The 15,373-nt window shown below is 36.3% G+C and overlaps 2 protein-coding genes across 14 annotated transcripts in view; one reads left to right on the top strand and one right to left on the bottom strand.

Moving 5' to 3' along the window:
• The window catches only part of FRY (FRY microtubule binding protein), a 428,782-nt gene that overhangs the window by 93,855 nt on the left and 319,554 nt on the right, over positions 1–15,373 (bottom strand). For all 9 annotated transcript variants that reach the window (XM_072719962.1, XM_025996751.2, XM_025996753.2 and 6 more), the window contains 4 exons: positions 14,397–14,507; positions 11,150–11,304; positions 2,641–2,740; positions 2,189–2,360 (listed from right to left, as the gene is read on the bottom strand). In XM_072719962.1, the coding sequence (XP_072576063.1) occupies positions 2,189–2,360; positions 2,641–2,740; positions 11,150–11,304; positions 14,397–14,507 (538 nt within the window). The remainder of the gene's footprint in view (positions 1–2,188; positions 2,361–2,640; positions 2,741–11,149; positions 11,305–14,396; positions 14,508–15,373) is intronic.
• ZAR1L (zygote arrest 1 like) overlaps positions 1–15,373 on the top strand; it is a 156,063-nt gene that overhangs the window by 130,269 nt on the left and 10,421 nt on the right. For 2 of the 5 annotated variants that reach the window (XR_011994248.1, XR_011994250.1), the window contains 3 exons: positions 2,564–2,632; positions 4,580–4,679; positions 14,657–14,854. The gene's annotated coding sequence lies outside the window, so the exon portion shown is untranslated. Of the gene's footprint in view, positions 1–2,563; positions 2,633–4,579; positions 4,680–10,906; positions 12,942–14,656; positions 14,855–15,373 lie in introns of those variants that run through there. The other 3 variants (XR_011994246.1, XR_011994249.1, XR_011994247.1) reach the window with 2 other exon arrangements.

Genomic DNA, 15,373 nt, shown 5'->3' with positions numbered 1-15,373 from the left:
GGAGAAAGAGAGAATCTGAAGCAGACTCTCCACTGACTGCAGAGCCCAATGTGGGGCTTGATCTCATGACCCTAGGATCATGACCTGAACTGAAATCAAGAGCCAGATGCTTAACTGACTGAACCACCCAGGTGCCCCAGATTTTCAGTTAGGTGTTAAGAAAGACTGGAGTTACGAAGGAGAGAAGGGCCATTTCTGGCAAAGGGAAGGGCATGCACAGAAGCAAGGACTGACAAAAGGGCCTAGCTTATAAAAGATCAATTGAGGGATCCCTGGGTGGCGCAGCGGTTTAGCGCCTGCCTTTGGCCCAGGGCGCAATCCTGGAGACCCGGGATCGAATCCAATGTCGGGCTCCCGGTGCATGGAGCCTGCTTCTCCCTCTGCCAGTGCATGGAAACTGCTTCTCCCTCTGCCTCTCTCTCTCTCTCTCTCTGACTATCATAAATTAAAAAAAAAAAGGATCAATTGAGGTGAAAGTAAAGGTTCTTTGATGAAATAGCAGAAAGCAAGTTTGGAAGAGGAGTTTTTGTTTTTGTGTTTGTTTTTGTTTCCTTGTTTGTTTGTTTTTAAATTGGTGAAGGAGTTCCTATTATTTAATGTCACTAAGCCTTCGTATCTCATCTGTAAAATAAGAAGGATGATTATAGTCATGATGGTCGTGGTGGTGGTGGTAATTCCATGCCAGAACTAAGGTAATTGCTTGCGTTTATCAGCTTATTTTAATCCTTGCACCAAGGTAGTTACTACTACAGATTAAGAAATGGAATATAAGAGGTTCCATGACTTGTCCAAGGTCAAACAGCCAGCCAATAGCGGGGCCAGGGATGAATCCAGGATGTTAAGCCCAGAACGTCATTTCTAACCGCTACTGATAGGGTTGTAGATATCAAATGATAAATGAAGTATACATAAAATGCCTAGTATATACCACTCAATGGATGGAAGCTGTTATTATCAGCAGTTATTTTTAGGACAGCTGGGCAGAGAAGTTTGAGCAGAGAAGTGCTGTGCATATTTGGTTTTGTGTAGTGGGTGGATTGCAGTGTTGAGGACTGTAGGCAGAGTATGTTGGGACAAGGGTGCGTGAGGTGACTTATGAAGATCTGGACTAAGGCCCTGGTAACATAGATGGAAAAAGAGGACCAAGTAGGGAGACGAAAAGCAACCTCTTGGCAAGGTGTTCCTTAGGCAGGAAGTTAGTTGACAAATGTGATTCTTTAAAAGTGGATTTTCACAAAAATTACAAAGACTACTTCTAAAAATGTACTAAAAATTGAAACTCTCAACAACCCATGTATGTAGCAACATGCAAGGTACAAAACACCATCACCATCACCACCAAAAACAACTTGCAGCAATTTCATGAATTAGAAGTTATATCGTGCATATTTAATTTATTTGGGAAATTTTACACACATAAGGTATGTAGAAGGATTAGGACTAATCTAAGCATCTTTGCATTTGTCCTGTGTTATTTTAGATAAAGTTATGCTATTTTAAATAGACACATTTTTTATATTTAAGTATATTCCAGAATTTACTTTTACACATAAATGTAATCAGTCCAAAGCAACTGTGATCTATAAATTTAGCATTAATAATTTTGACTCTAAGATGATCCTAGACTTGGAAAAGGAAGATCCTGGCCTCCCCATTCTCTTTCTACCCTCTTGAAGCCTGTGGGAGCCTGCTGGTAACAGGACCTAAAATTACAAGTATATCTGGAAGGCTCTGGTCCAAGGCCATTTTCCATTTTTGCTAGCTATAATAGGGGTCTCTGGAACCAGAAGGAACACACAGCTCTTCTTATGATTGAAGAGGTTTATGCTTGAGATGAAACTAAATTTTATTTAGGCAAGAGATACTCTTATGCGTACAAAACAAAGAACAACACAATGATTCCTAGAGGCAAAAAGAACAAAACCAGAGTAACCTTGGAAAAGGTAACTCTTGCTCATGGAAACAGCTGCATGGTTCAAGCCAAATTCTGAAGCAACCTTCCTGTGAAGGCCCTTGGACACAGAACCTACGTGATGATGTACCCCTCAAGGATTTAAGCTTACTGAAAAGTAAATAAGTAAAAATGTTGATTTCTTCTCTTGTAAAAAAATAAAATAAGATAAAAGAAAATAAAACAAAGGGAAGACGACTTAGTGCAGAAATGATCACACATGACATTGCATGGTACCTGAGAAGAGTGGGAGGGTGAGCTCGGGGTACATCCTGGCCAGTTCACACGACAGGAGGGCTAGGGACACACTGTAGAGCGGTGGCAATGGGCCGTGTGTTCCGTAGAGAATACTGCCCGGTCTCTGTTCAGCTATTTTCTTTGAGTATACGAAAAGCTTTGCTTCAAGGATCTAGAGAGAGGTAGGAGAGTGAGAAATGATATGAAAAAACATCAGCTAGCTGTCTCAGGAGGATTTATGTTTCATCAAGTTTCGTAGTAACCAAATTAATGAATGCATATTTTAATTAGTATTAAAAGTAAAGCATCAGTTAGTTCCTGTGTTTATAGAAGATTATGTAACGGTTTTTTCACTCCTCTATCTCCCCACCCAAGGATATACAGGAAGAAGCAACAATCCGAGTATCGACCACCCTTTCTCTGAAGTTTCTGTGTAAGTCAATGGTACGTGCCTGCATGAGCTGCATGGAGATTTCATAAATCTCTCTGTTGGTGTCAGAGGCCTTGAATAGAACAAGGTTTAACAGCGTCACTATGTCGAAAGGATAGTTCCTAAAACAAAAAACAAAAACAAAAACAAAAACAAACAGCATAGTTTATGAGACAGTCTGGTTAGTAGTTTTGATAAATCATTACCTCTCAAAATTCTAGATGGTGAATGACCTCAGTCACACTTACTGATGACATTTTCATGCCCATTTGGTCATTGCACTGCACCCCTCATTCTTTTGCTGTTTTTTTTTTTTTTTAGAAGAATAGAAATAGCTCTACTTTAATTTAACACTGAATATTGTTGCACTGGGCTAAATAAGCACACAAAAATCTATCTAATGTAAATAGTTTTTAATGAAAACCAAATAAAAATGGAAATAACAGAAGAAAATATGTCTACATTTTGCAGTAGGTCACTGATTTAATATTTTCATTCAATCCATCTAAATGTAGCAAGCATAAACACACACATACCAGGAACAGTTGCACAGTACTGATGACACTAAGTTAGTAAGGCTGGTCTCTTCCCCTGATAGAGACTTACTGTATAGTTAGGAAAGTAATCTATGCAGTCTAGTTAGGATGAGAGTAGCTATATAGCAGGCTACAGAATCCTGATAAGGGACACCTACACCAGACTTAGTGTTAGGGTAGGTTTACAAGGGGGAAAGACATAAACTGAGATTCACAGAACCAGAAGTAAACTGAGATTTGCAGAACCAGGAGACATTGGCCAGGCCATGCAAAGGGTAACATGGGGGAGTGTTCTAGGCAGAGACAACTGCTTTTTGAAAGATTACAAGAGTGAAACAGCAAGATTCCTTCTGTAAAAGAAATAATCTCTGTGTAGCCGACTGAATGAAAGAATTAGTAAAGGAACAAAAGATGGGACTAGGGTGATAGGTGGGTTCAGAAGATAACCAGCTTAAGGACTTCATCCTAAAACTTAAGGATATCAGAGGAGTAAGGGAATGACATCATTTTTGAAGAAGCACTCTGAATGCTCTGTGGAGAAGGGATTTGTGGGGGGTTCAATATTGGGAGCTGTTACAATACTCCAAAGGGGAGCTGATGAGGGTTTGAATTAGGGCAGGAATGGTAGAGACAGAAAGGAGGGGATAAGATCTGAAAAACACTAAGGAGATAAAATTGGCAGGATTTGGTAAGTGATTGCATGCATGGGATGGAAGCTGGGGAGAATGGAGCACCGCAGATAGGTTATGTGGCAACTAGGAGTAATCAAATGGAATGTGGAGCTTAAATTCATTTCCTTTTCTTGCTAATAATACTCCTTAAAGATGATTTCTGTTTCTTAACTGTATGTTTTCTCTTATAGTGGAAGAAAGGTCATAAGTAGAAAACTTTTGGTGAGATAAACAATTAGGGAATGGTCCATAGTAGTGAGTGACTGCTATTTATTTTGAGGCAAACTTCAGAAAGCAGAAGATGGGTTGGAGGTGGAAAAAAATTGTTTTTGGGCAGCTCGGGTGGCTCAGCAGTTTAGTGCCGCCTTCAGCCCAGGGCCTGATCCTGGCGACCCAGGATCGAGTCCCACGTCGGGCTCCCTGCATGGAGTCTGCTTCTCCCTCTGCCTCTCTCTTTCTCTCTCTCTCTCTCTGTGTGTCTCATGAATAAATAAATTTAAAAAAAAGAAAAAAAAGAAAAAATTGTTTTCTTGTGGGTTCCTTTTTTGATTCTATAATATAATTACAATTGTCTAACAAGTTCTGTTTTGTTAGAACAATCACACTTTTAGAAAGGCATAATACTGTTATGAATCTATGTCCATCTTACAGTAAGTTTAATAAGAGACAATAGTTAGCATTGGTTAAATATATAACAAATGATGGTTTTCACTTATTTTTTATATTAATCAAATTTAATTTTTTATCTTACTAGTAATACATGAATACAACTTCTTAAAAAGTAGAGCCAAGCAACACATAGAACCAGAAGATCTATTCTAAAGATGGTGCTGGCAAGTTGGTGCTGGCTGTAGGTAAGTGTATAAATTATGGAAATGCCTACTTCCTTTCTCTCCCTCAACTGTTAGAGGCATCCACCTTTCTCTAAGTATGTATATAAATAAGTACACCTCCCCATTACACAGGACTGTCAATATAAAGGTAATTATACTCTCTATGTGTATTATGTGGAGATTAGCTTTTTCAGTGAATGAAGCTTACCCCCAGTGTTTCTTAACAGCTGCATAGCATTCCATAGTATGGTCATATCATAAATAACCAATCTTGTTGTAGATGCTGTGATGTGCTATTTGAATCCCCCTTTCAAGACTGAGGCACTCAATCCTCCAACTAGTGTTGAAGGCTGAGATCTCTGGATGAATCCCTCCCTGGGAATTGCCATCAGCCAAAGAAATTGGCCTAGGTCAAGGTCATGCCTATAGCCAGCAGCAGCCCCTGGGACAGGTTGAGGTCTCTTTTCCTCTGCCCAGTCCTACTTCCTTCCCTGTCCCACAGATATTGATCTCAAAGGCACCCCTAATTAATGTCCAGCACTCAAATCTCCGTCCCAGAGTCTGTTTCCTGAGGAATCCAGCTTTTGACCTGCAGTAACAGACATTTAAAGGTTATTTTCATTTCACTGTTACAATGTCTTTCACTGTTGTTGTTTTTTAAAAGATTTTATTATTTGTTTGAGAGATAGAGAGCATGAGTGGGGTGAGGGGCAGAAGGAGAAGCAGACTCCTCACTGAGCAGGGAGCCCAGGGTAAGGCTTGATCCCAGGACTCTAGGGTCATGAAGTGAGCCAAAGGCAGATGCTTAACTGACTGAGCCACCCAGGCTCTTCGTTTTTCACTGTCGTAACACCAAATGTGCAAGTACTTCTTTGGAATGGATTTCTAGAAGAGGTCATGCAGGGTCAAAGGGCACATTTAAAATTATGGTAGATCTTACCATATTGCCCTCCAAAATGGCTATACTGTGCTCCAAAATGATTACTTTCCTAGAACTTTTATTTTTAAATGAATAAAAAAGCATGAGGTTGATTTGTCAGATGAGAAATTAGGGAAAGCCTCCTACATGCTAGTGGTGAGGATAATGAAGAAATGATGGAAAACATTTATGTTATGCCCTGCCTACTTTGTGCTGGTTACTCTGCCAAGGTTTTTACCCAGATTTGTTATTTTATCTTCACAACAAGCTTAAAGGCTTAGAGACGTTAAGTACTTGCCCAAGTTCATGTAAATAATGGAGCCTAGACTGCATTTTGGGTAAGTCAGACTCTAAAGAATTAACTTATCCACAGTACTATCAGCCTTCAGGAAAGTCCGCAATAGCATATTGCATAGCCAGTCTAATTTGGAGTTCTGACAAACTGAAGTAGCTGGAACGGACTGGGAAAGTAGAAAGGATGCTCCAAGAGCCCCACAGTGGCAGTGATATCTTCTCTATGTTGCTGTCTCTAACATGGAGATTTTTTTGTTGTTGTTGAAATATTTTATTTATTTATTTGAGAGAGAGACACACACACAGAGAGAGAACACACACATGAACAGGCAGAGGATCAGAGGGAGAGGGAGAAGACTCCCCACTGAGCAGGGAGCCGGATGTAAGGCTCCATCCCAGGACCCTGAGATCATCACCTGAGCTGAAGGCAGATGCTTAACCTACTGAGCCACTCAGGCACCCCTCTAACATGGGAATTTAACACATATACATTTTTATTTAAAAGAGCACTGACTGGAATTTAAATAAAAACATGAAGAAAGAAAAGCCACATTGGAAAATAATGCTGGATCATTGGGGATTTAAAGGCAGGAAAAAGGAAGACAAAGTCTCCCTCCTATGCAGGACCATGCACTTGATTATGTAATTAGGACATTCAATTAACTGCTTAGGACTGAGCTATGAACTTGACGGAGAACAATACTGAAAGAAATAACAACAGAGATACAGAAATGAAAGAAACCCAGAGAAGTGAAAAATCAGAAAGATCTCAAATGAGTGAAGGAGTACAAATAAACATCTGTACTTAGATGTTTAAAATAGGCTTAGAAACAAAGTCTTATGCCATCTAGTATTAGATGATTCAACACAGGCAGTGGAAGGGTAAAACATAAAGACAGCTGTGATCATTTGGAATAAAAATCAAATTGTAAAATAAATAGGAAAGGCAGATACAATTCAGAAAACAAGCAAAAAAAAAAACAACAACGTTTTTATTTGTTTGTTTTTGTTTTTTTGTTTTGTTTTGTTTTGTTTTTAGCCTAGAAGAGAGGAGAGTTTGAAGAATTTGGAAGTAACCACTAGCTCTGGCTTATGTAGAATATGAAATGACAAAGCTCAGGATAACTTTGAGGTCTTCTGGAGAGAAACAGATTTCATTAGTTGACAGAGGGGATTACATCATACTTGCTTCTAATAGCTATTAAATAATAAGAGTGTTACAGAGTGCCTACTATGGGCTAGGCCTTAGGTCAAGAAATTGGATTTATATTTCACAGATATCTTTCATGCTTCAATATACAGATCCATTTTTAAGGGTTTGTTTAGAAATGCTGTAATTTATTTACTCATTCCCCTATTAATGGACTTTAGGTTGTTTTTCACTGTTTTAAAATACAATAGTAAACAACTTGCATGCATTTTTGTACATGGTTGCAATTCCTGAGGTTAGCCTTTACCCTATTAAAAAGAAAGATTGGTTCAATTTAATCCTTAATGTAATTGTACTATCGTTCTCATTTTACAGATGAGTAAGTGTTTAGAGTAACTTGCTCAGGAGCACATAGCTTGATTAGAGGAAGAGCTAAATTCAAACTCAAGACAGCACCTTTCCTGAGCCCAGATTCCTAAACTCTGTGCTCTCTTGAAATACTCCTGCTGACAGACAAAACCAAATGAGGTTATCAGTATCACCAGCGAGCGAGTGTGATCAGGATTCATGAATCATAAGCTTCCCTTGTCTTCCTTGGTAATAGACAGACGATATTTCCTTACAATAAGTGGGACATATACTTTTTATATTAGTTTGCTGGACCTGATTTAAATTAGGAAAGATTGATTAAGAAGTTAGCTTAAGGCAAAATAGACACACAAACAGCAATGGCAACAAAAATCACCTCCAAAAATAAACCCAACAAAATTCTTTATAAATTAAAACTCTGATCTTATATATAATTCTAAAACACTTATTAAATATAGTAGTATGTTGGAGGGTAAGAGTAAAAACAATGGAACTCTCAAGTATTTAATTAAATGTGAAGAGAATTCTGTTAAGCCAGTAATTAGAAATGGCCTACACTTTTAATATAAAGCATACTATTTACCTTAATTTAGAATGTTGAAAATTCACTTAATCTCTTTCTCATTTTCTTTATCTGTTCTGTACTGATTTATTTTGGAGTTGTGGGGAAGTTAATAAGAATACACACAGAAGTCAAATTGTTATTTGAGTTAATGCTGCCTGACAGGTGAGCTATTTCCTTTTGTGCTAAATTATAGCATTGAGCTACATTTAATAGCTTTTAATAACATACAAATATATTTTATAGAACATTCTTTAAAATTAATATTTCCAGATCTATCATCACTTTCTCTTTTTATCCTCACTTCTATGGGTCCTATTCAAGATCCATGCTGACTTCCAAATCTCTCAATATCACTAGATATATCAGAGTTATAGTTACAGTTTCAGTTTTGACTAGATTCCAGCAAGTTCACAACACATACACACACACACACACACACACAGGTCTAGAAATAAAAGGAAAAAAAAGTGTGGAGAGAACTATTTTTACTCATTATCAAGTCTGATTAACACAACAAGTGATACATGAACTATGCAAAAATGGCTAATTTCCTCTTCTAAAACCAAAGGTAGAAAATTTAATCAAGAGCGTTTAAAAAAAGTTCAATTTTTTATGTATTTCATAGTCAATTGTAAATGGTTCCTTAATAAACGAGTCTGGTTATAAACTGTCATATTCCATAAAAATAAATCCAGCATATGCTCATTTCTATTTGAAAAGGAAGAGGTGATTCTTTACTTTACAAGAAAGTTTCTTTCCTTTAGAGTATGCAGAAGAAATGTTGGGAAATATCAGGAAGGGAGACAGAACATAAAGACTCCTAACTCGGGGAAACGAACTAGGGGTGGTGGAAGGGGGGAGGAGGGCGGGTGTTGGAGGGGAATGGGTGACGGGCACTGAGGTGGACACTTGACGGGATGAGCACTGGGTGTTTTTCTGTATGTTGGTAAATTGAACACCAATAAAAATTAATTAAAAAAAAAAAAAAGAGTATGCCTTGTAGGAGTTACTGTAAGATTAATTTGAGAAAGTTAAAATATGACCCAGTTTAGGTATGACTTTTCAGGAACATATTATTTCATAACATAAGGTATTTTGGTGTTTTTAGAAGTAAACTTGTGGAAAACAAAGCAAAGGCAAAAACACCAGAATTGTTTTCAAAAGAAGTACTGAAAACGTAAGTGCAAAGATTATTCAAACAAACCTGGAGGTTTATCTAGACTACTCAGACTGAGGATTTATGGGGAGAGAGAGCAAATTTAAGCCACAGCTGAAATTTTAAATTCTGAACATGCTGAACATGCCCTGTGGTAACAAATGACAGAAGGGTTGGCTACTGTCTTAGTGGACAGGTTGTGGCCATGTCATTGCCTGGCCTGCAGGCAATGGTGAGGGTTGTGAATGTAAGTTGATATGAAGTATTTGTCTAAGAAAGCAGAATTGTTAAGAATGATATCTTAAAAAATCTAAATGTGAGGAGTTTTATGATGTAATATTTTTGTGCCTGGAGATCTTACTGAAATTGAGACTATACAGCTAAATTCATAGACATTTATTTGTGCTCCCTAAGGAAAAATACTTAGACTCATTCAGAGGAATGCAGTACAATATTTTATGAGATGGCCATGCAATAAAATAAATTTGACTAGGATAGTTCATGTCGAGTTCACTGGGAGAAGGGCAGCAAAGAGAAGAAAATTTTATTATTTTAGTTTTTGTCAAAGGGATCTATGGTCTAAGTCATATTCTAAATACATTTTCAAAATCAAAGAGTCATGTAAACATGAATTTATTTTTAAAATGTCAAAATATCTGAAAATAAAAACACTGGAGAGAGGGATTTTTGCAAGAAAAATGCTATATTGGTAATATTCTATAGGTATACTATTATTTCATAATGTTAACGTCATACAATAAAATGATGGCAAACCAGACAGTTTAGATTATATTCATCTGCTGTAACTTTCACAGAGATTAAAGCATGTAATACACATTCAACTATTAGGATTATAGAAAATGTAAACTTTAGAAGTGAAATGTTACCTACTATTTTTAAAAACGAAAGATAAAAATTTTAAAGAGAAACCTCTCTCTTGAAATAGCATGTTCATTTTAGGTTTATTGAAAGTAGAGTTCTTCTAATATTTGGTTCTTATTAATTTAGAACAGAATAGGTTATAATAGGTCCAAATTTAAAGCTAATTCACTTTATTCCCTTCATCCGGTAGCTCAAGATAGCTATTTAAAAATGTAACATTTAATTAAAAAAGAAAAGAAAATCGATAGTCTATACGAGTCTTTTCAAAAATTAACTTGAGCTGCCTTCTCTCAGTTTTTAATATATAAGCTCTCTCTTGGGAATAGCGTATGTAACTTTGCAGTCTTCATTAACCCTTCATCTTAGCTATGAAATTATTTCAGTGAAATAGTAAGTTATTTCACTTAATAAATTACAGTGCTGAATGACTTCACTGAGCGACTAATTTCTATAACTAGGAAGGGTGGTTTTACAAATATCCATGGAACTCAGGGGGGTCACATTTTCTTTCCTTTTTTTCCTTTCTAAAGTTTTGGGCAAGAGAGATATAATATTCATTCATTCACTCATTCATTCATTCATTCATTTTTTAAGTAGGCTTCATGCCTAGAGGTAAAGCCCAACACAAGGCTTGAACTCACAACCCTGAGTTCTAGACCTGAGCTGAAATCAAGAGTCAGATGCTTAACTGACAGGGCCACCCAGACGCCCTCTTTTACTCTCTCTCTCTCTTTTTTAATAGATAGGTGGAACATTCTTAGACCACTTCCTGGGTTTAGTTTGTTCTCAGGATGGCTAAAGGATTTACAGTTTGCACCTGTCACAAACATTTCTAGAAATTCCTTTAAGTCCTTTAATGTACCTTCTTTATCATTTTCAAATCTTGTTCTCCTTTTTCCCTGTGAATTTCCAGGCAAATAAAAAGATGGATGCTGTAACTACAAATCAGTCTTCCAGAGAATGAGAAAAATCATTGTAGCTGCAGACTTACAGGGAGTGGTCTATCTGCTGGAGAAATATTGGCCATTTTGTATTTCCTTAGAATTTGCTCTGCTCAGGTAATTGCAAAAAGTCAGCCCTCATATTCACATCGTGAAGAACAACCTTCATTGTACTTGCCACTGACTAGTATCTTTCACTTAGCAAGAATTCATACCTGCTTCCACACACAGTTGCTATGGCTTTGAAGCAGCCAGATGCGAGCTGGTAGGAACCTGTGTAACATCGGTCAATCGCCCAATTAAAAAGATTAATTTGGTCTGGATTAAGTTCCAATAGCAAGACGACAACTTCACAGCCAAGCTGATGAACCTGAACACATGGAGAAAAGCAATTATTCATGTTTAATGAAAGGTTATTCCAGGGAAAGATACAAAATCATGCTTGGCCAATATAAACTGGGTAAAATGAAAGTTTTAATTTTTTAAAGATTTTATTTTTAAGTAATCTCTACACCCAGGGTGGGGCTCCAACTCATAAACCCCAAGATCAAGTTACATGCTCTACTGACTGAGTCAGCCAGGTGTCCCTTCATCTTAATTTTTATTCCATGTAGTCTTTCTTAAAGAGAATGCAAAGTTGCAACTGAAAATTGAAATGTATGCCTAAACTAAATTGGACTCTGTGTAAATCTGTCATATACAGTTCGCTTATTCTTGATTTTTAATTCTGAAAAGGTAACAAAGGCTTTGTTGGCAGTGTTTTCTTATTGCATTTAAAATATTTTTGAACAATATGTGTATTTTGTTAAAAATTAAATATACACAAGGATGGTCTTTATGTATGCAAGTCTTTGAGGAAAAAAAATCAGAATATGTTTATGCAACTTGATTACTAAGCTTAGCTGGCAATGTTTTAAAAAGAAATGTAGTATCAATAAATCCTTCTTGAAAAGAGACTCTCATATGAAATGATCATCATACTAGATAGAATTAATAGGATCCTTTACTGACATTTCCTGAAGCTACTGTCAAATACTGCATGGTCACATTTGTCCAGGAGAAGCCTAGTGCTTGGAGGCCATATTCCCTTCAGGGATTTAACATCTTCCTGTCTCCTCTTTCCTTCTTTTGCCAGGTGCAACCAGGTGGAGAAGGAAAGATTCTGGCTCTTTTTTTTCTTAATTAATTAATTAATTTTTGCTACAGGGTATGGGCTAAGATAGAAGCAATATTCTAGTTGGATGGTCAAACATCATCAGCCTAGTTCCCCACAGGCTTAAGTAATTAGCAGCAGATAAAAGCTAATGATACTATTACAAAGGACTTAAAAATAACATTTCATTAAAAAGTTAGTTCTGACTTGAAAGAAAATCAGCAAGTTTTTATTTAGCTTTAGAAACTTTATATTGAAGTGTAAGATACATAGTATACAATTCACAAGTGATGAGTTACTATAACCGAACACACCAGTGTGAACACCAGATTACCAGTACCACTGAAGCCAGCCTTACGTACTGTCCTATCACTTGTCTCTCTCTCCTTTTCAAAAGGAACCATTATCCTGACTTCCACCACCATTGGTTAGTTTGGGCTGTTTTAAAACTCTATGCAATGGCATCATATAGCATATAATTTTGTGTCTGTTATCTTTCATACAACTCATGTTTGACAGTCTTCTATGTTCATTCAGTTTCTCTGTTGCATTCTGATAAATGATTATTTCACAATGTATTCATTCTATACTGATGAACATCTGGGTTGTTCCCAGCTTTTGACTTCGTAACACTGCTGTGAACAATTTTGTATGTGTCTGATGTTGTACATACTGGACATATGTTTTATGAAATATATATCTGAGTATGATGCAATCAGTTTTCCAAGGTAATTATTCTGATTTCTACCCTCTGTAGCTTTGTGTGAGAATTCCTATTGCTCTATTTCCTCACTGACATTGTTCATCTTTTTAATAATAATAAAATTGATGCAATTTGTTCCTTAAATGTTAAATTCATCAGTAAAGACGTCTGGTCCTAAAGTCTTCCTTGTGGGAATATTTAATTACAGATAAAATTTCTTTATCACTTAGATGACTATTCAGATTTTCTTTTCTTCTTGGGCTGTGTTTTTTTAGGAATCTGTCCATTTATATAAATTTTCAGGTTTATTGACACTAACATGTTCATATGTTCTCTTTTATTTTTAATATCTACCATTTGTAGGGATGTCCCCTTTATATTTCTGATGTTGGTGACATGTGTCTTCTCTCTTTCTTGATCAGACTTGCCATGACTTAATTTAATTAGTCTTAACAAATTTAACTTTTGGCTTAAATGATCATATTTATTAATTTTTTCTCTTTCATCTCCATAATTCCCTTCATTATTTTTTTTTCAGTTTGATATGCTATTCTTTTTATAGCTTCTTGAGATGGACACTTAGGTCATTAATTATCAACCTTTTTTTCCCCGGTATTTCCTCATAATTATCACTACAATTTGTATAAAAATTTATTTTCAAGTCTAATCCTATTCATATCCTCTCCCATTTGCTTCAATTGAATCCTTCATATATGTGGGCAGTTACAGAACAATCTCCACTTCTAACCTGAATTTAATACCATTTTTTAGAAATATGATCAGTAATGGCAAGTACCTTTCATGTGTTAAATTTTCATTGCCTAGAAATCTCAAAACTGGCTTTCTACAATAGTCCTAAAATGGAAGACCTAAAGAAGTCTTAGTGTTTATTGAATTAATGTGAATTATGTGAATTATGTGAATACCAAAAAAAAAAATCAACCTTTTTTTTTCTAGTATATATACTTAAGGCTATACATTTCATTCTAAGACTTTATTTACAGCCTACCAGGTTAGAATATAGTATTTTTGTTATTCTTTAGGTGAAAATAATTTTCAGTTTCTATTGCTACTTGTTCTTTGACTCACTAGTTATCTAGAAGAGCATTTCTTAATTATCTTATTATTGATTATTAGCTTATTGTCCTTGTGATTAGAGAAAATAGTCTATATCATTTCAATCCTATGACCTTTGTGGAGACTTGCTTTCAGGCTGGTTAGTGGTCAACTTTGTGAATAGGTTGTGTTTTTTATCTTGATGCACCAGTGTAAGATGGGCAACACAAAACCTATACTTCTGTGGTTGATGTGTGAAGATTATGTTGTGAACAATGCTTGTGCACCTTCGTAACCTGATCAAGGCAGAACACCCTAGACATTTAAAAACAATGTATTTGGGATCCCTGGGTGGCGCAGTGGTTTAGCGCCTGCCTTTGGCCCAGGGTGCGATTCTGGAGACCTGGGATCGAATCCCACGTCAGGCTCCCGGTGCGTGGAGCCTGCTTCTCCCTCTGCCTGTGTCTCTGCCTCTCTCATTCTCTCTGTGTGACTATCATAAATAAATAAAAAAAAAATTAAAAACAACGTATTTTTGGTTAGTACTTACTCGTAAATCTTGACAAGCCAGAATGTTGTCAAGCCACTTATACAGGTAGCCATCTGGAGAAAGGCCCACGTTGTCAAACACGGGGCCACAGCACAATACTGCTGACATTGCCTGATAACAAAACAACCAAACATAGGAATGAAACCTGTAATGATCTAATAACATGCAACTGACTTCCTGAAACACAAGTACCAGATTTATAAATGATGAGGATCTACTAAAGCAGTTTTTTCACAAGATTTTAAATTATTCCTTGTTAGATTCAAGAAGAAGGACGATTCTCAATTCTGGATTTTTAAAGAAGAATTAAAAACCATAAAAATTTAACTCCATGGACATAAAATTTTATGATTATAACAAATCTTTGTGATGAAAGAGTAAGATACAACAAAATTACCATTTCACAGGACTTAAAATTTACCTTCAGTGAATTCAAGTGAATAAGTTCTGCTTGTCAGGTAAATATAGCTTTTCAAATTTTGCTTTGACGATAAATATTTGACTAATGTACTAAATTGACAAACCACGGAAAATATGGAAATAGATAATTATGATTCTTAGTCAAAGAAAAAAATTAAGAATATAGACTTTTATTACTTGGAGGAAGAGAGGAAGGGAATGTAAGAGAAGGGGTGATCTTGATTAATTTTGTAATTAGTAGGTTAAAATGACTATGAGGGCCATGGTTTAAATCAGCTCCATTGAGGCAAAGTCATCTAGAGAGTCAGCAAACTTCCAGTATATATGACAGAGCTGATACACAGTTTTTTCAAGGTAATGAGGCTATAAGGAATCATGCTTGTGAAAAATTTGAACAGTCCTAGTAGTGTGGAAATTTATTTTTGGGAGTCTTCTAAAATAGGAGCCTAAAAAGAGAATGTGGCTCTTGCTAGGCTCTGCACTTGAGGTAACATACATATCTTTCAGGTTGTAAGTTAACTGACAAGGCAGTTACTTACAGGGTAAATAAGTAGAAT

The sequence above is a fragment of the Vulpes vulpes genome, chromosome 9 (assembly GCF_048418805.1).
Source record: "Vulpes vulpes isolate BD-2025 chromosome 9, VulVul3, whole genome shotgun sequence".
Classification (NCBI taxonomy): Eukaryota; Metazoa; Chordata; class Mammalia; order Carnivora; family Canidae; genus Vulpes; species Vulpes vulpes.
This window is presented reverse-complemented; position numbering and strand designations above follow the sequence as displayed.